This window comes from Ostrea edulis, chromosome 1 (assembly GCF_947568905.1).
Source record: "Ostrea edulis chromosome 1, xbOstEdul1.1, whole genome shotgun sequence".
Lineage (NCBI taxonomy): Eukaryota > Metazoa > Mollusca > Bivalvia > Ostreida > Ostreidae > Ostrea > Ostrea edulis.
In genome coordinates this window covers 38,369,522-38,395,207 of record NC_079164.1, presented here as the reverse complement: position 1 = coordinate 38,395,207, position 25,686 = coordinate 38,369,522, and the positions used below count along the sequence as shown (strand labels likewise).

Here is a 25,686-nt window from a genome sequence, read left to right as displayed (position 1 = left end):
TGCTGGGAATATTTTTACTATAATATCAAGTCAAAAATTTGCAAGTCTTTGCAAAACTTTTTTTTTTAATCATAATTACCGGTACATGGACTTTTTCACAAATTTTAATGTACACAAATTGACATCTTCCAATTTCTCATCTTTGGTTGCTTACCTGTACAGATGATGGGCATGAATATCCATTAAATGTTTCTGCAGCTCATCAGGTTTGGCGAACAGCTTCACACAGGTTGTACAGCCATACTCAGTGGACACACTCAGATAATGAGACACACTGTGTTTCTCCAGCTGTTCCTCATTCGGAAATCTCAAACTGCAGTGTGTGCATGACAAGCCTGAGGCACCTGGCGACAAAGATGATGACACAGAGACAGGCGACATAACAGACGACAGCCCTGGAGAGGACAAAGCCTCTTGGAGTGTTCCTGGCACCTTTGTCTCCATGTGCATCTTAATATGATTCTGAAAATGAAGAAAATCATAAAACCGAGCATTACACTGCTCGCAAGTTATCTCCTCTTTGTTCTGTTCAGATCCTCTGAAGTTTGAGTTTGTAAAGTTTGTCTTTCTTGGAGTTGGTATCTTCAGATTTGTCTGGGTGTAAAGTTTCTTTTGCTTCCCTGCTAGCTCTGGTCTGTGATGATCCAGCAATGTATGCTTCAGAAGCTCAGCTTTTGATTTCCGATGTTCACTTGGATGCAAGGCTCTTTTGTGTTGAATGAGAGTTTCTATGCTGCCAAATTGCCTTGAACACAAAGAGCATGGATACTTAATGTCTAGACAGGGCTGGTTTTGGTGGACAGCCCTCATATGTTCATGCAGACTGTACAAGTTTTTATATGGAGCATTGCAGTAGTTACACGTGTAGACTTCAGCAGGTTTAACTGAGTGAACACTCTGCATGTGAATCTCCAGGACTTCTAGGCTGTCAAAGTCACTGCAGAAGCAGTATGGACAGACCAGTAACTCTCCCTGCAGGGACGCTCCTTGTAAGGGCTTCACTTGACATGCTCCTTGACCTTTGATCTCATTTTCATGAGAACTCATATGAGCATACAAGTCAAACAGGTTAAGAAACACCTCTGAACACAGAGGACATTTATTCTTTGTTTCATCCAAATGCATTTTTTCTACATGATTGTCTAGATCATCTTGGGATGGGTATACACTGCCACAAAGGGAGCAGAGGAAATTCTGGCTAGGAGTCTTTTCGTGATCTATCAGATGCAGTCTGAAGTCAGACAGGGTAGTAAATACAAGAGGGCAGTACAGACACTTTAACTCCATACTCTTGCTGTCTGGTGATTGCTCATGTGTGGCCATGTGCGACATCATGACGTCTAGACTGGGAAATGACTGCTGGCAGATTTCACACTGGAAACCGGTTTTAACAGAATCATGGGTTTTCATATGGCTCTTAAGATGGTCACTCCTGGAATTATAGGAATGAAGAATTCTTACAGATCTTAACAACAAACTGTAAATGACCACGAGTGAAAAACAATCAATTTCATGATGTTGCTCAATGTTCATGAAATAAAATACAAGCACTTATTTACTGGTCAAAAGACAACAACATACCATAAAATATTTCAATTCTGATGTCAAATTAAAAGGGAATGTGAATTTGGTTAAACTTTGAGAAATTAAAAAATCACCTACACATTGTGAGAATGCACAAGTATACAATGTACATTCCAATTAATTTATTATGTTGACTAGTTTTGACTGTGGGGTGGTCATTTAGACTGATGACACATTCGCTCCAAGCTTGTAACAAGTCAACTAAATATACTTATGTATTCTCATGATGTGTTGTTGATCTGTTTATTTCTTTTAGTTTATAACTTTAGTCCCAGACCCCAATATATATTCACATTTTTGAGGGACAGTTCCACACATCCTTATTAGAATTTTATGGTTTGAATTCTCTCTATATACATGTGCCTGATTTCTAAGATTGACTTGATACCTGACAAAAGCAGCTTGACACTGGGAACATTTGTACTTTTTCTCGCCTGTGTGGAGTTTGACATGGCGGTCTCTGCTGCGTTTGTGACGGAATCTTCTGCTGCACACCAAACACTTAAACGGCAACTGATCGCTGTGTATCTGAGGTAAAAATAGAACCAAATAGAAGGACTATTTTGCAGAACAACACTTTTTATGAAGATCACAGTGCTAAGTATCCAAATTGGGTTTATATGTATATGTGTGCACTGGTAAAATTTGCAACATATGTTAAACATGTTTTGAAAGTAGCACTCAAGGTTACAGTATGATTTCAAACATACATTTATCATATGATCCAGATATGAAAATCCAAACCTATTAAACATATGTTGTAATTTTACCTGTGTATATGTCTTAGAATTCTATAAAAAACTTTGTTCTTTTCCAACCAACCAAACTGAATGGAAAAGTTAGACGTAACTTGGAATCCATTCTACATCACATCCGTTTTGATATCGATCAACACAACATTTTAAAATATTTTTTTTTATGATTCCTCATAATGAGTACAGGTACTTATATTTTCTTGACAATGGAATTTCTGTTGTCTGCAGGGATGTGAGACTTATCTTTCAATGAAAGGAAAAAAATTGATTACCAATATTACTTATAATACTATAGCTATTACTACAGTTCTACAGAGATTTCATTACAAAACTTCAATCATTTTCATTTCATATTTTGTCAATTCTACAGCACTTAATATAGCATCTATTTGTTAATATGTTAAAAGGTTGTCTCTTACTGCATGAAGAGATGTCATTATCCACTCTGGCAATATCACATCGATATACATCAACATATATGTTACCTGTCATTATATAATTTTCAAATATGGCTGTTGTGAACAACAGTTTTCTTGTGTTTATAACGTGAGGAAGTCTTAAAATTGTACATTATCTTTCAAATGTCATTATCAAACTCTACTTTGCAAGCACTTAATTTACAAAGATCAACAGACAATCCTGACATTTCCATGGCGACTTATTGTTTTCTAAGACATCCCATAGTAAACTACATGCCGTCCTTTTACGGGTAACAAAGTTTTTGTATGTACATTTATATGAGGTGTATACTTAAGTACAGCAAACTTTAACTTCTGCATGAGTAAACTAATACTTGCAATGGTTCTATTTCCTTTTCTCTTTGAGAAGGCATCATGCTACACTCATGATCAACACCACCAGTACATTTATTTAAAAAATAAAGTTCATTTTTGAAAATACATGAGGGTATGAACTGTGACACTTCATCTTAGCATGCCAGTGTGAAGTGTTGCAGTTCATACCCTAGCTCATGTATTTTTAAAAAATTAAATTCATTATTTTTACCAATTTTATTATTGTCGGAATTCCAAATCATTAAAATAAATGTACTATATTTATCAAGATCCATAATGAACATGCATTGTTTACAACTGCACTGCATTCACGAGGAAATGGCCGTCATTACAATTTGTAAATATCTCAAAGGTATGTTCAACCTGACATTGTCACTTCATCAAATTACCATGATCAGAAGACAAATGTTTTTATCATTTGTTTGCTATATATGACCAAGATTATTTATTAACAACTGGCACACATCTATACATACTGATATAAATTATCAAACTGGCAGTACAGTGAAACCCGTCTAATCCGACATTTGCATGGAGATCACTATTATGTCGGATTAGACAGGATGTTGGATTACACAGTGTAAAGAACATGGAAATAAGATAACTGGGAGAGAAAAGATTCAGAATTCACAGTGAAACGATTGTAGAGTGTTGGATTAGACGAGTTCAACTATATCTAAAACATAGCACTAGCTCTGACTTGTGTCAGATTAGACAGGATGTTGGATTACACAGTGTAAAGGACATGGAAATAAGATAACTGGGAGAGAAAAGATTCAGAATTCACAGTGAAACGATTGTAGAGTGTTGGATTAGACGGGTTCAACTATATCTAAAACTTCAGAATTCACAGTGAAACGATTGTAGAGTGCTGGATTAGAAGGGTTCAACTATATCTAAAACATAGCACTCTGACTTGTACTACAATAGTCAACCAGATCTTAATAAAATTTGTGAACAAGAGGCCAACATGCCCTATCAGTCACCTGAGTATTAATTAGTAAATACTATCACTGCTCCCAAGGGCTATGAAATCTAGAAACAAAAATCCTGTTCTGTAAATCTAGGCTAAATTCTTATATCCTGCAACAGTATAAAACAAGATATATTCTTAAACTTTAAAGGACATAATGCAGGTTTCTAAACTTTTTCATTTTTTCAGCAAAATTAATTCTTTACATGCCTAAAACTATGTGTTTCGAATGTGTTTTTAATGAAACATTTTGCATATAGTTTTCAAGTTTGATGAAAGTGATGAAATTCAAATCTTGTGATATGCATTTTCACTTTGATATTTTACGTGCCATTATGTGTGAGGTCATATGCGCCCTCAGGTTTGAAACATCTGTTGGCCATTTCATATTTAGGACATCAGATTTAATTGACGAAAAAACAATTATCATGCTAACAGCTTGTAAATATAATTATGATCGATGAATGGCACATGTGACGTCACCGTACTACATGACTACATGTACTAATTAACGAGACTTTTTGAAATAGGGGCTTAGATTTAAATTTGTATCGTGGCTAATTATCGCAATATTTCGATAAACTAACTATTAGAATTAATTACTATAAGCTTAAGAAAGACAAAATGCATATTATATATTATAATTTTGCATACTTTGGAAACATGCGTTATGTCCTTTAATGCCCCCAAAGAGCATGTTCTGATAAAAGACAGTGATATTATACATGTGTATGTAACATTAACACAATATGACTAATTTGGACCCATCCTAAAATCAAAACCCCGGGGTTGTGAAATTCACAATTTTGGTGTATCTTTTTCTTCTTTTCCTAAATATGCATTTAGTTTTTATACCGAATCAGCAAACTTACAGAAGACTTTCAAATGATAAAGACAATCACTAATCAGTGTAATCATTTTGGCCCCACCCTGATACCAAAACCCTTACCCATGGGATCATGAAATTCATAATTTTGGTAAAGGACAACCTATTCTTTCTATAAATATCTATTTTAACAGTTTCAATTTAGTATCAATAACATTAAAGAAGATACATGTATTAATTAAATGTACACATACACTAAATATACCAAGTTTGGCCTCGGCTGCCCTGGAGTCAGAACCTCTACCCCAGGAATCATGAAATTTACAATTTTGGTTGAGGCCTTCCTGCTCTACATCACTATGTATTGAATGTGCTAACAAATATAAATATCTAGGAGAAATATTATCCTCCTGTGGTTCATTCAAGGAAGCAAAATCTGATCTATACAATAAAGCTCTTAAAGCTGTATGACCCGATGGTCATGTATTATTTTTGTACATTATTACTTTAAAGCAGATTAATTACTTTATAAAGTTATTAACTTTCCCTTAATTACATGCTTGAAAACATCTGCATGTAAAAGAAAACAGTGCGAATATTATTTAGAAAGTAAATATAGTGGCTACATATATAAATCATCGCAGAATAGACGTCTATGAATAGACCCACGCGCGTCAGGGGAATCCCAACATGATGTATTTACTCATACGCAACTGTCTAGTTTTAAGGCTGAAAGAGCGTAAAACAACGAATTATTAAGAGGTATTTGATATTTTTATTTCTATTAATCTTATGGTACGGTACTGTTATAACAAAATACACAGCTTTACACAGATAAGACCACCGATGATCTGAAAGTTTGAACTGGTCACCTGACTCACTTGAAATGGCAGAGTGACGCGGTTATTTGTAAACATCGATTTAAAATCAAATTATTTGGGGTTAAAACAGGTGAAATAATGTATCATATGTCGTACAGTCTCATAACTACATACGTGCGATGATTTAATAGCGTTTTTACGAGATGGAAAAAAAAATTCTAATTCGGACCATACAGATTTAAGGCCTTATTCAAACTTTATAAAGATATCAAATCTATAGATCCACCATTTAAAACACTTTTACATCTTTTTGACCATGCATGCATATGGTAAAACCTATTGCCTTGTATGGCTGTGAGATATGGGGAATACTTTCAGCATGCATGCTGGAAAAAGACAGAGATTTATATGATATCTTTAAAAATTGGGAAGTAGAAAACCTGAATATTGAGTTTTGTAAACATCTCTGGGTGACGGTAAAAGAAGTACTAATATTGCAATAATCTCTAAATTGGGTAGATATCCTATGTTCTGCTCTATAATCCAATGTATTTTACTATATTGGCATAGACTTGAGAATTGCCCAGAATCATCCCTGTTATACAACTAGTGCTTATAATACAGAGAATATCAATCTGATTTCATATAATATAAATTGTTGGTACAAAAACATTAATTATTTTAGAAAAAAATGGGCATTTTGGTACACAATTGTAAAAATATCCAATTCTCAATTTTTTCAAAAATATAAATTGAGAATCAGGTACGGAAACAATTTTTACTTTACTGGTCAAAAAGACGTGAAGAGGGTCGGATCATGTTATGTAAGTCTCACAAAGATGCACCAAAAAGTATGAAAGTTAGAGACCGGACAAGCTAATTGTGGACGCCGCCCGCCCGACTGGACGCCCATCCTTCGCCAATTTAAAAGCCGAGACTTGCTACGCAACTCGGCTAATAAAAGTTTGAAAGATCAAATGTCATACATGTATATAACATACCTTAGCTACAGCTTACTGTGATAAAAATATAATAATTCAAGCGTGGCTATTATAAGCACCAAGTAGTGAGTACAATGGGTATTAGTTCCTGCACAAGAAATCTTAACCAAGCAAATTTGTACATTTTTTGTTTACAAAACGTCTATCATTAATCCTTTAAAAAAATCAGATCATTTCCGATTTTTTCCTGAAATTTCAAAATGCTATGACTGTCCAAAGACCAGCGTGAGCATTCCATAGGGATGCTCCAAGCAGGCATGTCCCAAACTGCAGTAGGACAGAATGTGGAAACTACCCAGACAACAATAAACTTTCTCTGGGGATGTTTTCTAATGATCATCCCCATAGTGGCATACCAAGAGTTACGATCCTTAAAGAAGACCATCAAATTCACTTGCTACATGTACATATGTGAAACAGATTTTAACTCCGGTAAACAGATTTTAACTCCGGTAAACAGATTTTAACTCCGGTAAACATGACTCAAAATGCTTTAGGGAGAAGAATTAATGCTCAGAGAGTGCGAAACCAGCTAAAACCTATGCAACATAGATGTGTTGGAGTACTGAATGCAGGAGGTGGTCATCCCACAATACTGATTTGTGAACTTCAAATCATACCCAAGGGTAGTTTAAAGCATCATTACACTTTTATTTATGGATTTATAGATTGATCCCTTTGTGACTCATACTGTAAAACACTAGTACCTTGTGATAATTACAAAATGTTTGTAATTGTAAAATATTTGATAAAGAACAGCAAACTAAACCGACTATACCTTTCTTTTCTTTGTTCAGTACATAATACATAGTTTCAACAGACTAAATGAAGATATTTTAATTGTTTTTAAAAAGTGTAATCTGAAAATGACAGCATTGACTTGCTGCTAAGTTGAATTCACTACACGCTATAATGTGAGGAGTAAATAGCTTGCCCCTGATAGAGAGAGACTGTTTCCCCAAGATAATTGATTATGTAGCATCTAATTCTGGATATTTACTTCTGGGGTTTGGTCTGTAAATTGATTTTGCATCTCAAGGGAAAAATAGCCAGCCCAGCTACTCTCTGTTCAAAGCATGTGATATTCATTAATGGTGGTGTGTATTACTTTGTCTCTACTGTAAATATAGTTTTATCTTAAGTAATTTTTTCTCTATCAAAACGAATGAAGCATTATAATTTTTGTATTTATTACAAATATCTTTCAAAGCAATTTTGCTAATTTGTAAAAACAAGATGTGTTTGTGAAACACAAATGCCCCCGATAATGGCCAATTCCGAAGATGGCCAAGGTCACAAGGGCAAATATCTTGGTACCAGTAGAAAGATCTTGTCAAAAAAAATGCTATGTACAATATGAAAGCTCTAATATTTACCATTTAGAAGTTATGACCAATGTAAAAAAAATAAAAATAAAGTAGGTCAAATGTCAAGGTCAAAAGGTTCAATACCAACAGAAAGATCTTGTAACAAGGAATACTCATGTGAAATATCAAAGCTCTATCTCTTACTGTTCAAAAGTTATTAGAAAGGTTAAAGTTTTCAAAAAGTAGGTCAAACTCCAGGGTCAAGGTCAAAGGGTAAAAAATGTTAGTACCCACGAAAAGGTCTTGTCACAAGGAATACTCATGTGAAATATCAAAGCTCTATCACTTACTGTTCAAAAGTTATTAGCAAGGTTAAAGTTTCAGACAGAATGACAGAATTACAAAATGACAGGCAGGACAAAAACAATATGCCCCCCGATCTTCGATCTCGGGGGCATGAAAATGCATGCCTGACATATCATATTGTAACAATGAAATATGATACAATATCCAAACTGAAGAAGTGTATCCATGCTGGTTTTTTTGAAAGAAAAAAAAAATATTTAAAATTTATATTCTAGAAAGTAGAAGGTAAAAGAAGTGTAATAGCATCCAATAAGATTCAGACTCACTGTAACAAACTAATATTCTCTGTTGTCATTACTGATTCCTGGTTGGTAACACCTTTTGACAACAAATGAGTAATAGGAATTTATAACAAAAATAAATACTACAAAATGTGTATCAGGGGCAGATCACTCTAGCAGCTAAAACCTCTTCTGTATCAGGGGCAGATCACTCTAGGAGCTAAAACCTCTTCTGTATTTCTGGTTTGCAGTATATTGGTCTCTTATGAAACAAAACATGTAAACACTAAGCCACTTATTATGTTCAATTTGAATTGCATGTGAAAATTTTGACCTAAATATTTGACCTCGACCTTTATAAGTCACATAACTTGATATTGACCTTCCAGATCATAGAGTAAGTTTCGGATTTGATGAGGCGCTGAAGGTACCATCAATACCCAACTTAAACAACTTGGGTTTGAAGCGGTGCTGGGATTGAAAATTGAACCTGGGAGGCTATACCTCACAAGCGCAAAGCAAGGGCCCTATAAACCTTAAGCTAATGTGTCCAGTGAAGATGTCTAATTGTACATGCTTAAAAGATGTCTTGTGAACAATATGCTTCCAGTTGTGTGTATATGAAACTAGACCTACAGCATCTTCACAAGTCAAGGGTTATTGATTCGTTACCTTGCACTAACCCTTGACATCAGTCGTCATTCAAAACATGGGCTAGAGACGGAGCATATGATTGGTTTGCAGCTTGTAGCATGGAGCCAATCGAATAACGGCTTTCATAATTGATTGAAAACAAAACTAAACACGCATGGCACAGCATTGGCAACATGTAGAATTTGTGACCGTCAATTGACTTTCAAATTTTTTTTCCTTAATGAAACCTTGTCAATTATAGACAAAGTTTTAAAATACGAGCCGCATGAAAACGATGGATTGTCCAAATATGTTTGTCGATTGTGTTTCAACAAATTGAACAAGTTATTTAGAATTGAAATAGATTAATAAATAGTTACATCATTTAAAGGATGAAAATGTGAATTATTCACACATAAAATCGACACGCAATGTTCATGATGTTGAGAAAAGTACCGTACGAAGACCATTGTTTACTTTCTGTTTTTGCTTTTACCAAACTTGCATCTTAAACACGGAATCTCATTGGATGATTTGATTTTAGCTTATTGCATCCCCCTCTCTCCCTAACCCATGTTTTGAATGGTGACTGATGTCAAGGGTTAGTGCGAGGTTACGAATCAATAACCCTTGACTTGTGAAGATGTACCTACATCAGAAAAATTAAATTGAACACATTTCTAACAGATGGACCTTCTCTCTGTCTTACCAGTCAGTCATTTTAATAAAAAGACGTCTGGATTTCTCGAAATAAACTTAAGTCAAAACTTGGACTTAAGGTCTGAGATTTTACTCAAATTTTGACAGCTCAAATACTGTAAACGTATTATATTTGGCATGTACGATATTTGGCGGAAATCGTTTTTTCAACAAGTTAGCGTAGATTTGATTTAGCGCATTCCTGAATTACTTTAAACATCTAGATTTACGGATGACATTTAACGATGTACTTGATTTAGTGGAAGCTGCGTTCCGCCAAAGGCGCTAAATAGAATACACAGCCAAATGTAATACATTTACAGTAAATGAGAACTGAAACTCAAGTTTGAGACTTTTTCGAGAAATCCAAGCTGGACGATCTCAAGATCTGTAGACTCTAATTTTACAACTGACTTGTTCATGAATCTATAGGCGTCACATTCTGAGAAAAGATTTGATTTATTTATAAATTATTAGAGACTCTTTTGACTGCTCGGTTGGGGAAGGTTTCGTTTTATAGGTCACGAACCTTTCATAATCTCAGTCGGGAAAGGATTTGTTTTATGTCTAACCTTTTCATGATCTTTTAGGTGTCATGAACCTTTCATATAATCTCAGTTGCAGAAGGAATTGTTTTATTTCTAACCTGTTCATGAATCTTTAAGTAGCTCAGTCGGGTGAAAGCTCTATCACAGAAGTGGCAGCCATAGGGATTTGTCTGGGATACTCCTACCACTCCAGGTACATCCTCTGGAGTCAGATTCTCCAGCCCCGGGGACAGGGGCATTTCAAGAGAAGGTCCTTCGTCCCCTGAGTCATCAGAGGAAGGGGACTCAGGTTGTCCTATATTCACTGCTAAATTGTCTATGGTCCACTGTGTTTCACTCTCACTGCCTACAAAATAGATAGCTCACTTAAATGGACGACATGTTCAAGCGTATATCACATATTTTACAACCATTCTTATTACAATCTGAAAAATAAACTCGAGAAATATACAGTGAAAACTGTATAATCTGACACCTGTGCAATCTGTTTCACTTGGCATTTCGATCCTTATTTTCATTCTCAATTCATATTTTCATCGTTTTTTACACCGTTTATTCTTATACACTGTGTATTCAGACAAAAAATGTGATTTCTAGTGCATGTTGGATTAGTCAGTGTTGACTGTATTTTCACAAGAAGTATTATTATAAATTGATGTGTTGTTGCTAACTTTCCACTTCACTCCCAGTGCATATTGCATGATGGTTTAAATCAAGAGGGAATTATTTATGCTTTTAATTATTAAATATGCATTTGCATCTGACATTTTTATCATGTGCACTTATGGAAGTAACAGATAATATCATACCTGGTTTTAATTTCAAAATGCTGTCCATTATGAAATTAAAACCATACAATCTTTACATGTATATTACTATGATCATTAATTATTAATATGAAAAATTTCCAAAGGTGTGAATTCTTTGTTTCATATATCAAATACATCCTACATTGTAATTTTAAAATTGGATATACCTCAAATGTTTATTAACCAAGAAGTAACAATTTTAAAGATACACCCCATACTTTTCTCTCTAGAAAAAAGGTACAGTGTTCCCTAGATTATTGCCAACTTTTGTGCAAGACCAATTTGGACAATATAAAGAGGGTTGATAACATGATGAATTCACCATTACTGACAATTCACCAAGCAGTCAAAAGAAATTCAGTTACATAATTTATTTGGGCTACATTCTGAATAAACATTAGATAATCCAGAGATTTATTCAGCAATTATTTGTAATTAACCTGATCACCTGAATACCCTGTGGGGTCCCTCACACTTCACTGCACTGCCTACTTTGGAAGTACAGGTGTTGGGTGTGATGGGTGTTAGGTAATTGGCATTTTTATCAAGGGGAAACCCTATATTAAGTTTTACCAATTGTATTTGAAAATCAGTGGCATTAATTTATGAGGGGTTGGCATTAAAATGGGGGTTAATTGGCAGCATTATAATGGGAGGGGGTTGGGGGTTCAATATATTGTGGGAGCACTGTATTTTAAAAGGATTAAAATGGATTTGATAATCATGACACTCAATCCCCTTCATATGTATAATGAATAACTGTAAATTCAACCAGAGAAAAACAAAGCTGAACATTTATAGCTCTCTTTAGCACATGTAAATAATAGTCTCCAACTAGTATTCAATTAACATAAGAATATATGAGGAACGAAGTTCGTGTATAAAAACGAAATTTCACCTCCTTTACAACATGTGATTTTAAGGTGTCCATATGACTTTATTAACCTAATTTGCTTGAGCTTCAGAAAGGGGTCAACTATTGTATTAATCTGTGACTCTGTACAGCTGAAACAGCCAGACAGCTAAATCAAGTTTATTCTTTAGGGTAAAATATAATACTCAGTTTGTTGATGAAGAGAAAGGAGAGTGCCCATGGGGACATATCAATTCTTGATTGAACTGCAAGCAAGGTAGGCAGCACTGGCCATAATTATTGCAAGAGGTCTCCTGAGAAATATGAAATAGTTTCTAGAAATTACCAGATCCTGTTTGGCTTCTCCAGAGATTCGTTAGATGTATTTTGTTCAAATTGCAGGAGTTCAGAAATGAAAGTTATTTAGCAGCAGGGGTACACAACAGGATAAATGTAAAAATTATCTTGAATGTGCAGATTGAGTATATTAAGGGAACTAACTCTGTCACTGTTGAATCCAGTAAGAGTTGTCTCCCTTTACACTTGAGACTTCAGTGACCTGACAATCCATACAAAAAAAAAAAAAAAAAAACTTTCTTAAAAAGATTTACAAAGTGAAAGTTTAGGAGTGCACACAGAATTACAAGAATAAAATTTCAACATAAAAAAAATGACTACACAGGACATTTAACTCAAGCAGCTTATTATTTCTAACAAATGTACAGAAAACAGAGATCTTCTAGCCTGCTGCTCAGTGTTCACCACAAAATAAGAAAAAAAAAATGCTGCCAGGTTTGACAATTGAATTTTTACTATGGGGGACACCATGCTGAGCCAGTAATGATGCACAGCAGGTACAGGGGAATTCAGGTTGTTTGTGTTGGCACAGTGATCAGAGTAGCATGCTGGGAGCCGAAGAGTGCTGAGATCTTATCTTTAATTCAGAATCAGGCACTTCTATTTCACACACCCAAGGTCAGATTAACTCTTCTAAAGATTCAGAATTTCCTTTTATGAAAGCATATTAAATCTGAAAAGTTTCCCCAATCTCTCCCTAAATTGGGCCTCAATCCATATTTGTAAGCTTGCTTGGATACAGAAACCAACTGGGAACTGCTTTGGAGTGGTGAAATCCCACATTAATCTAACATAACAAAGAAATCCCATCAGTAAAATTTCACCTCCAATGCCTTTATGGCTCTAGGGACAGGACTGGAGAACATCTATTGATTTTCTGGAATCTGAATCCCTGGGGAAAGCCTGCTAGTCCCCATCAATCACTAGAGAGAGAGACTGTCCTTCTAAGTAACACAATTAGAAACGTGCATCACAATAGATAGATCACAGTACTTATAGCAAGTGAAAATTAATTCAGTGATCACCATTTTGTCACCAAACTTTCTGTTCCATTAATTTGATCCGTCGATCACTTGGAATGTTAACAAAGGTCTTCATTTCCATATCAAAATAATTTTTCAACTCAAAAGCACAGATACTGTGTCGCAAATCACTCTGTGACGTTTATCAAATGCAAAGTTAAAATCAATATAAGAATTTGTGTCATCCTAAGTTTCATTTAATTAACAATTTCATATGAAATGCAGGTTCTAGTGAGAGACATACATTATCTTCAGTAAATTAATCCACAAGGTCTCTCTATGTCTACACAAATCTCTCAACCTGTGCACTGCAGTAACAATGCAAGATTTATTCAACTGACATTGATAACTAGTTTAATCCTCTTTTTATGTCAACACTTTAGATTTCATTAATTTGTAGATATACCTTGACCTAAATCTCTTAATTCATATTAAAATCTTGGACAAAATCTTTTAATTTAATTATATATACTACCAATTAGTATATATCATATCAGTCATCCTGAGATCACTATATCAATAAAACTCAGGGGAAAAACCCATGCACTTCATAAAACAGCATCATATCTGAGGAACTAGAGCATTCCAAAATATATTACCATAAAGTGAAAGATATACATGTGTATAGGTTAAATCAGGAAGCCTGACCAGTAACACATCAGTGATTATAGGTATTCTGTCCAAAAATTGATGGTCATTAGAATGTCGTTATTGGTGATTGGACTCAAAAACCTTGTCTACCTCTCCAGTTCATATTTGATTTATAATCTGGAAAATATTCACAATTTTTCCATTCAATGACCCCTGCACCCTGTGGTGACCATTTTCAACTGTGTAAGAACTTTCCCTCTAATTTGGTAGAGGTTTAGTTCCAATATATATATATATTCATAGCCAGTTTGTCTGCTTTAGAGCAAGAAGATTTATAATGATTGCACTATGATAATGTTTATAGTGTTTCTTTGCCCAACCTTATCCACAAGGGACGATCATGGATATATAGTCACTATGAATTCAAATTTTTTTGTCCCCATGGCAACTGCAAAAATGTTAGAACATTCTTAACACATGTCATCACAATTTTTCACGTATAAATATAACATTAGGGATATTCACCAAATTAACACAGTGGATTAAAGATATATAAATTGTCATGAATAAATTACAGACTCAATTTTTTGGTTGAAATTAATACTCATGCTTGAATGGCCATGTGACGTAGCCTATAATCTTTTCTCTATCCATTGGAACTTATGTTTCTCTTTTGCATATCTCTTTCATTAATTATCATAAATAATTAAAATTAGTTCTGAGTGTTAAGTATGGTAACTGTTATGGAATCTATAAAAATAAGTCTAAAAATGTCTAATCTAGCATGAAACATGTACTATGATCTTGTTATTTGGGTATAAATTCACGGTATTATAATAGTTTTGCGAATTAAACATTTAACAGCACTTGTTACAAACGGTTTTTTTAAAAAAATGATGAAAATGAAAAATTGAATTATGGTTTTTAATTTTTTTTTTTAAAAAGTAGAATGAACACAATTTACCATATGGAAGGTAATTTATTCCCATATGACTTCTCAATTAGGCCAATTAAAATTAATTGATAGGTTATCATCCCCACCTGCCCCTCAAAAAAGGGCCCGCCCTAGTGATGGGCAATCGGACCTAAAACCACAATCGATTATCGGCAATAATCGGACACATGTAATCGATTAATAATCGATTATAATCGGAATTGGCATTTAAGTGTTTTCCCCTCAAATTAGATATAACAGAATCATTAATTGTATGGAAACAACATTTGAATTCTTCTTTGTTTCATTTATTCATTGGTATATAAATCAGAATTCCGATATATCAAGTAATGGAATTTATCTATAATCTAAATGTATCAAAGAAATCAGAGATAGGCTCCTTTATTTGACTGTTGAATGTCATTGTTGTTAGCGTCCTTCATATCTCCCGCCTGCTTGTTTTTAATCGGGTTTGACACACAGAAAATAAAATTTGAACAAAGTTGAAGTGATTTCCGGATTTTATTTGATCAACGATGTCGGCGACTTTTATTTTGTAATCGATTAGTAGCATCGTAGGTCTCTGAACGACCGACAATCGATCATCGGCGACAATCGTTTCATCACTAGCCCACCCCAGTTTTTTTTTTATTTTCGCAAAAATGACGATTTCAAACAAACTTGATTCCCATGTGGAGTGACTTGAGTGAATGATTAAAGTCACAGAATGTTGGTTTTATATCTTCTACCAAGGATTCTTTGAATGTTAACTTGATTAACACTTTGTGTGATGCCTTTTGTCATCAATTATTTTTCTAGGGAAATAAAAATCAAACAAGATGTGTTTGTGAAACACAAATGCCCCCGATAATGGCCAATTCCGAAGATGGCCAAGGTCACAAGGGCAAATATCTTGGTGCCAGCTAGTAGAAAGATCTTGTCAAAAGAAATGCTCATGTACAATATGAAAGCTCTAATATTTACCATTTAGAAGTTATGACCAATGTAAAGAAAAAATTTAAAGTAGGTCAAATGTCAAGGTCAAAAGGTTCAATACCAACGGAAAGATCTTGTAACAAGGAATACTCATGTGAAATACCAAAGCTCTATCACTTACTGTTCAAAAGGTATTAGCAAGGTTAAAGTTTTCAAAAAGTAGGTCAAATTCCAAGGTCAAGGGTAAAAAATGTTGGTACCCACGGAAAGGTCTTGTCACAAGGAATACTCATGTGAAATATCAAAGCTCTATCTCTTACTGTTCAAAAGTTATTAGCAAGGTTAAAGTTTTCAAAAAGTAGGTCAAATTCCAAGGTCAAGGTCATGGGGTCAAAAATGTTGGTACCCACGGAAAGGTCTTGTCACAAGGAATACTCATGTGAAATATCAAAGCTCTATCCCTTACTGTTCAAAAGTTATTAGCAAGGTTAAAGTTTCAGACAGAATGACAGAATTACAAAATGACAGACAGGACAAAAACAATATGCCCCCCCCGATCTTCGATCTCGGGGGCATAAAAATAAAACCCTCCCACTCGCCCCATATTTTTTTGTGACTCCCGGATGATACTCTACTAATTAAGTTGAATGGTCCTTAAGTCCAAAATACTGGGGAAAATTTGATAATGCATGTAAAGAGTTATATGAGGGACAATATATTTCAATTCATCTACAAGTCCCTTATAATATTTTTTAAAGAAATTTTATTTTTGTCCTTGTTAAAAACTAAACTAAGCCAATTAAAAGATATTAAATTAGTACCCATGCATTGATTTTTTTTGTATCAAGTGACCCAAAATCAAGGTCACCTTTCATTGATTATGTTAACAAGGTACAGTGGTGGATTCAGGATTTGACATGTAAATTTATTCGTTTCCAATTTAGAAACAGAGTAATAAGGCATATTTTAAAATGTGAAAAAGTGAGTATGGGGTGTCAAGGTCACAGAGCTTGTATGGCTAAAGCGACCATCAAAAGTTTGTGCTTGTACATGTAAACACATAATCAGTAAAAAATACATATTTCTTATCATTTACTTTTATTACATTTATTATAGATGATTTTGGAAAGATATTATGTATATAAGTGAATTTTGTAAACATGCAATCCCTAAAGAACCCATCAACAGATAGCCTGTTAAACACTCTCTATTCCAATATGTAAAGTCTAAGGCAATGAACCAGAAGGAAATCATTTCAAATCAAATTCAGTGATAAATAGTGGGGTATGTTCCTTACAGAGTGTGAGGTCATAGAACCTCTGAGAAGGAAAAAGAACACCAACATACTTCTGCCCCCTCCATTTTGAAGGTCCGGGGGGGGGGGGGGGGGGGGGGGTGGCCCTGCTGCCCTCTTTAAGCAGCTCTCAGATTTTTTTTTTTTTTTTTTTTTTACACATTTTCTGACTTAATTGTCACCATATTTCAGTACAAACCCTGGTTAAATGCTAGTGTGTAATAAAGTTGTTGAGTTGGAAATTTTTTAAAAGTTTGCCTCAATGGTGCCAAAAATTTCAATTTCAGTCTTAAAAATTATTTTTCTACAAATAAAACTCTTGTATAGTACTCAAATGAACATCCCAATCTTTAGATTCTTTAATCCACTCAGCTAACTAGACCAGTGATACATTTTAAAAGGAGAAATATTTTATTTTTACATTGATCTACTTCCATTTGAAAACTTGTGATGATGTGACCTTTGTCCTTAAAGCATTAGGCTAGCAATCTATACAGTTTGACCATGCATTTGAGTCCCAAGGTAAAATATATTAAATGAGTTCACATATAAAACTGGAAACATTTTTTGCCCAATAACATAGATATGTAACTTTGAAAATTCCCAATGCCATGAGATTTATATACATATCTTACCCATTTTCCCCCATCATAATATTCTTTGTTGTGTTGTACCTTCACTAACATACCAAATTGACGGACTACATGCATTAAAAATGTGAAGATAATGCACAGTTATAGAATGTAGGGAAACAAGGAGCCCTGGAAATACCAGAGGCAAGATTAGGTGCAAAGTGGGAAGTCAGCGTTCATATGATAAAAATCCTTTCCTATTGTTTCTTGGGGCCCTGGGAGTACATGACATTAAAAGTGACGCAATTTCTACACTTTGATCAAGTTTAGTTAAAACACTGTAGCCTTGTGGTTTGAGTGTTAGCTTTGTAGAGGTTCAGGGTTTGAATCTGCATCCTGGCCTCATATGAAGCTGAGACATACTAACAAAGGTAGTGACTGTTCTTTCGCATTATAAGTAAGTCATGGTTCTATTGGATATAACCTAAGCTTACAGAGGTTCCGCATTAAGTATGCGGCGTACCACAACTACAGCTTGTTTGGTCCCTTTTCTCTATGTGAGTGAAAAATGATGCATGGGATTAAAATATATATATCATGAAATGGTTTTGCAAAGATAAATCTATGTCATAGATTTAAAGTTTGTTCAAGCCTGCATGCAGTTACTGCTTTCTGGAAATAAAATGTATATGAAAATTAAATATTTATTAAGTCTAAATATCACAAATAATGGGAAACTCAGAATTCTGAATCTACATGTATACCATTTGATTAAACGAAGTTGTGTCTGAATTCTTGGGAAAAACACTTCAATTCTGAACCAAAAGCACAACTGTCATTTTTTGGGGGTTAGTGTGTGTGTGTGTGTGTAATACAGCCCACTGGTTGCATGGGATTAAAAAAATGTAATACGAAATGTTAATGCAAAGAGTATGAAGCATCCTGATGGACAAGGACAGAGGGGTGCCAAATGGAGTTGTTATAGCCAACAATATAAAACTGTTCACTCCTGAGTTGTTTAACTTGCTCAATGACCTCTACATTTATCAGAAATTTCGACTTTCAGAGTGGTTATATTGATTTTTTATATAATTTGTGGGGATTTTATTTTCACATAACTTTGTGAGGTTATTTTGATGTGAATGAATGATTTTAAAAACATGCCTAAATGATGAACAAATCATTAGAATGTTCATGAAAATTAGTTAATTAAGATTAATAAATCTGTCACAACAAGCTTAACAAAATACAATCTTAAATAATTCATTATAAGTTCTCATCTCTAAATGAAAACTATGATAAATCGGACACAGCAGTATTCCCTATGTAAATTTAAATCTATGCCAGTGAGGGGTTGAAACCTTTGAGTGGCTTAATGGTAAATGCCAAAACCCAAAATGCAATAGAATATTTGCTGGCCCTTGCTTACACATGAAAAGTTTGTTATTTTACAATTCAACAGGATCACAATGTAGACTTTCACAGATCGATACTGTAACATTGGGTAGTGATTACACATTAACATAAGTATTGTTAATCTGTATCTAGATTGTGACACATGTTTGTTGTATTTCTTTTTTTAAAAAAGACATCAACACCCCCCCCCCCATGTTTTTGTAGAAAAGTAAAATTTCAAGGGTTTCGCAATATAGTAAAATTTATTTTGTCTCCTAATTTGAAAAAAACTGAGAGCAGCTAGCACGCACAGGTGACCTTGATATTAAGGTTTTGGGGCTGTCTTGGGGTATGCCCTGACTGGGTTTAGAGCCTCTTAGTATCTACCCACCACTATGGTTGTCATACTTGGAGTGCATTATACTACATGTATCCTAGCTTGTATAACCAACACAGAACACCTAGTGTGGATATTGATTCAGACACAGGGAATCCCCGGGGACTACCCAGTCAACAGATCATGCAGTCTCTATTCACCTGGTCATAGTATACAGATTCACCTGATAGGTAAACACATTTTCCTCTTCACTGATATTTTCATATTTGAATAAAAATTCCTACAACACCTCAAACTGGAAGTTAGATACACAGGTACACCCTGTACATTCATAGAGATATCTTATTTAGTTTAGATACAGGCAAACCCTGTACATTTATAGAGATATCTTATTTAGTAGGATACAGACACACCCTGTACATTTATAGAAATATCTTATTTAGTTTAGATACAGGCAAACCCTGTACATTTATAGAGATATCTTATTTAGTAGGATAAGACACACCCTGTACATTTATAGAGATATTTTATTTAGTAGGATAAGACACACCCTGTACATTTATAGAGATATCTTATTTAGTAGGATACAGGCACACCCTGTACATTTATAGAGATATCTTATTTAGTAGGATACAGGTACACCTTGTACATTTATAGAGATATTTTATTTAGTAGGATAAGACACACCCTGTACATTTATAGAGATATCTTATTTAGTAGGATAAGACACACCCTGTACATTTATAGAGATATCTTATTTAGTAGGATACAGGCACACCCTGTACATTTATTGAGATATCTTATTTAGTAGGATACAGACACACCCTGTACATTTATAGATATCTTATTTAGTAGGATACAGACACACCCTGTACATTTATAAAGACATTTTATATAGTAGGATATAGGTACACCCTGTACATTTATAGAGATATCTTATCTAGTAGGATACAGGCACACCCTGTACATTTATAGAGATATCTTATTTATACAGGTATTAAATGGCAATACACACTATTGATAAATACATGTGCATGTATTTATATTTATCAAATGAACATAAAACATTGTTAGTATAATTGTAAAAATTGAAATATTCCTATCAAATCAAATGAGAAATAATCTTTGATTTTCCATGAAATAGCTGATATTCAGATTTGGGACATCTTAGTTCCATTCAATTTTTTTGGTCTTCCTCCTGTTCTGTTGATCAGATATTGAACAGGTATGGGTGACTTTCCACACCACATATATCTACAATGTCACCTATCCTTATTGATAATGTGACAAATCTCCAACACAGCTGATTATTACAGCTGAATCCTGCTGGGCCCACATACAAACCTAGCTACTTTTGTAATGCCAGTAACCATGACAACCTTGGGAAGGTGGTGTGCATTAGGAAAGGTATTGTCAATTGTTGTAGGGATCCCTGCTGGTCTGCTCTTTTTAAAGTTGGTCATAATTATCAGACTAGCTGGAGGTATGTGCAGGGAACTAGGGAGGTTTTATCTCATTCACCAAGATATGAACTGGTACCCTGCTGAGCTTGTCTAGAGCACAGCACAAAACTCACGTTTCACCTGGTTAATCAAATCCTGCCTCTCTTAAAACATAAATTTTATGGTCGATACTGTGTTGGTTTAGCTACTAGGAACAATGGTTTTAAATCAGGGAATAAAAAACATGAAAATTTTCAAAAATAAATAGATCTTTTCAAAATTATTTTATGATGCGATTGAAAGATTGTTTTAAAACTGTCAATCATAAGCAAATCATATATTGTTGTAAACAGTTTGAGCTGATTATTAGATTAATATTTGAAAGTTGTTCTCACTAGTTTGATGTCAGAATGAAACCTCGAAATTAAAGAGTAAACTTGCATACATTATATGCAATGCATGCATGTACGCACAAAGCAGGCTCTATGAATACTGATCTTATATATGCTATACTTGCTGATCATGAATGCTAGTAATGCTTACCTTGTTGTGTTTCAATGTTAGTTTGCTGTTTAAAAATGCCAGCATCACTGCATGTTTTTATAATGTCGAAATAAACAAATTTATTTATAACACCTTTTTCTTACCTTATACATTTACAAAGTCACAGAAAAATAAACAACATCTGTAGCTATCTATATACAATATCACTATACCGTTTTCTATTTTTTAAATGTATGTACACATATATACATGTAGTTAAATTATCTTAAAAATTGTTGATTAATCCAATTTGTACAATGCAATAATACAAAACTAGCATCAATTGGAATGATAGGAATGCTGATTGTAAATGTTTAAATTATGTTGATTTTGAATGTTAGTAATGTTGATTTTAAATGTTAGTAATGTTGATGTTGAATGTTAGCAATGTTGAATGTTAGTAACGTTGAATGTTAGTAATATTGATTTTGAATGTTAGTAATTTTGATGTTGAATGTTAGTAATGTTTTGATTTTGAATGTTAGTAATGTTGAATGTTAGTAATGTTGATGTTGAATGTTAGTAATGTTGATGTTGAATGTTAGTAATGCTGACTTTGATTGTTAGTATGTTGATTTTGAATGTCAGTAATGTTGATTTTGAATAGTAGTAATGCTGAGTATGATAGTAAATGTTGATTTCAATGCTAGGAATGCTTGTTTTTGTTAATGCTAGTGCTTCTGCTAGTTTTCCTATAAAAATTACTTACTATGCTTATATAAGAATTTTGTCCTTGATCTATACAATTAGTACCTTAAATTGACCTTCTAGTTAACCAAATATAAAGTCTTGTATATAGTTCAAAAGTTTTTAAACATGGTTAAAGTTTTGGATAGACCCAAAACAATATGGCCTAAAAGGGAGGCATAAGAAGGAGCTTCAATGATACATGTATATTGAGCCAATCTCTACCATTTCATTAGGTCACAATGATGCAAGCTTCACCTTATCATTATGCAAATCTAATACTACATGTATATAGTCACTCTACTTCAATTTAGGCCTGATATGTAAATCTAATTTCCTTTTTCATTCCTCAGAATAGACCATAAAATTAATACAATATTGTTATCAATAGCTGTTGGAATATCATTATAATGATGGTTTTCATATAAGATATAAGTTCAGAGTGACCTTGACCTTTATAAAATGACCCTGAGTGACCTTTGTCTGAAAACCATTTCCCTATTACTTATTTATGTGATATATGATCAATACCTAGCTGTTAAAAAATTGTTAGAAAAAAAAAGACTTTTCTTTTACATACATGTAAGATATATATTCTGAGTGACCTTGACCTTTATAAAATGACCTTGGTCTTGTTATCATTATACTTGTAATCTAAATCTTTCTAAAGAAAAATAAATTTAAATTTTCTTTAGAATTGCTTACTACATGATTTTTTTCTCTCTATTTGCACTATGTGGGGGTATATTTTTGCAAGTTCCCTCGCCTATCATAAAACTGTCAGCATGAAACCCTAACCTTTTCTATGTAGCTTTCAGAACTTTATACTTAATTATATAAGTCTTAAATTTCCAATAAATAATCCCACTCACAAATTTTCTCTGAGTATGGGTGCGCTTACTATAAGGCATAATATACAAAATGTCAAGAACCCAATATAAGTTACCAGTCGTCCATACTATATACTGTTGACTAAAATAACCATATATCATTTAATGTCTAGATTATAAGTTAACAGTCGTCCATACTATATACTGTTGACTAAAATAACCATACTATATACTGTTGACTATAATAACCATACTATATACTGTTGACTAAAATAACCATACTATATACTGTTGACTAAAATAACCATACTATATACTGTTGACTATAATAACCATACTATATACTGTAGACTATAATAACCATATATCATTTAATGTCTAGAAGTCATATTTCATATCATTTTTAAAGGAAATAAATTCTCATTTTTGAACCCAGAAGATACATGAAGGTAGGCATGAACTGTGATGTTCTACGCCAGCATATCTCATGAAGTGTGTGGTGCCTGGTGTGATGTGTTGCAGTTCATACCCTCATGTATTTTCAAAAACAACATTTATTTATTTATTTATTTATTTTTTTTTATATATTTCCATTCTACTTTCTTTCTGTCAGAATTTCAGCTGTTGAAATAGACATACGATATCTATCAATGTTTCACATCTGCATCACATTCATGAGGAAATGACTATCATTACAGTTAATAAAGACACGGAAGGTAAAATCCTTGGAATAGTAAATATATATTACTCGTATGAAATGAGCATGATTTGTAAGAAACAGTCACGATCCATTCTAAACATCTAAGTTTGACATGGCCACACTGTCAAAGTTCTGACCTCCTGGTTTTAAAGCAAGCACTAGATCATTAGTCTACCACCTCCAGTACACATAAAACAAACATAGGTATGATTAACTGAAATGCAATATTAATCTTTATGCCTTCAAGTCTAGGTCTTGTCAAAGACATATTGTTTCTCAAACCAGTTTAAAAGCACAAAATCTAAGCAAACTAGTACACGTACATTATAATATGCATATTACCATCTTAAAGCAAATTTACTTGATATCTGACAAAAGACAAATAAGTACTCATCTATATCAAATATCCAAAAAACCATAAAAGTACCGATCTATTAAATACCTAATAATCAATTTCTGTATAACATAACAGTATTGATCTATTTTCCAATAAATCATTAAATCCTGAGTATATCGTAACAATCTATCAAATATCCAATAATCAAATATGTACTGTGTACCAAAAAAGTATTAATTGATCTATCAAATATCGAATAATTAAATACTGAATATCATAAAAGTATTGATCTTTCAAATACCCAATAATTGAATTCTTTATATACCATAAAAGTATTGATCTATCAAATATCCAATTATTAAATTCTTTATATACTATAAAAGTATTGATCTATCAAATATCCAATAATTAAATACTGAATATCATAAAAGTATTGATCAAATATCCAATAAATAATCAAATACCAGACATATTTTTACCCAATTTTCCCCCATACTGAATGTGAAAACTCACGACTGAGTTATTGCTTCATGGCAGCAGTAAACGATTTTGGGTGAATTTAAAATGGGATATAATTGTTTTTCAAAGCAATTTGGCGAAAATAACATCATGCAAGAATATCCAGGTTTACCATATGAAAATCAATTTCCTAAGTAGGTGCAGAATTAAGCATAGAGTCATGATTCAAAAATACAAAACTACCATGAAGTTATTAACAGTCACCTACATATCGTATATCAATTAACTATTTTACCAGTTGACCTTGGTCTAATGACCTTCATGCCAATAATAAATTTCTTCTAATATAATATGCATTACAAAGTTATGGACAAATGACTCTTATAACATTCTAATGTCTCTTGATTACAAAGTTTTGTAGCCTGTACAAATTAATATATCAAATTCTATCTACTAGTGACCTCAATTTTTTAACCTACATGTAGACTACATGACCTTGAACTGCATGGGTAATAATACGTTATCTGGTTATAAGGAACATTTTTCCTCAAGTATGAACTTTCCATGTTCTTTTTGTACAAAGTCAAAGTAGGATGAAAGAACAGATCCAGACAGTGACAGCCGGACACAGAAATGTGATCTTTATTATAGCTCCACCCAGAATACTAGGGTTGTGGTGCAAACACACTACATGAGGATGCTGTACACATTACAGACCCTGAAGCGTACTACTACACTATTGAACTGTTCCATTTCCGATAAAACCGTTCTGTTCCCAAATCAAACAATTCCATTCAAACTGTACAGTGTTCTGTTCTTCCCAGACTTATTAAGCAGTCCGTTCCTAGACAAAAGCGTTATGTTGTCATCTAAAACTGTTTGTTCCCTCAAATAGTTCGTTACCGTATGGCCAATCAGAACTCACGCGACAGTCTGTTATTGTAGGTCAACATTGTGCTTAGTCGAGATGGCAGAAGATTATTTGACACAATATCTTAAAAGTTGTACAAGGGTGGAGAGTTCCGCAGTTCAAATCCGTACAAGCTAGTTTACAGACAAA

The 25,686-nt window shown here is 33.6% G+C and overlaps 1 protein-coding gene across 1 annotated transcript in view; it reads right to left on the bottom strand.

The window, feature by feature from the left end:
- Window positions 1-25,686, bottom strand: part of LOC125657205 (zinc finger protein 423-like) — a 42,111-nt gene that overhangs the window by 8,094 nt on the left and 8,331 nt on the right. Inside the window, exons 4-6 of the mRNA XM_056148164.1 lie at window positions 10,627-10,874; window positions 1,973-2,112; window positions 155-1,432 (exon numbers count right to left, since the gene is read on the bottom strand). Of these exons, the coding sequence (XP_056004139.1) occupies window positions 155-1,432; window positions 1,973-2,112; window positions 10,627-10,874 (1,666 nt within the window). The remainder of the gene's footprint in view (window positions 1-154; window positions 1,433-1,972; window positions 2,113-10,626; window positions 10,875-25,686) is intronic.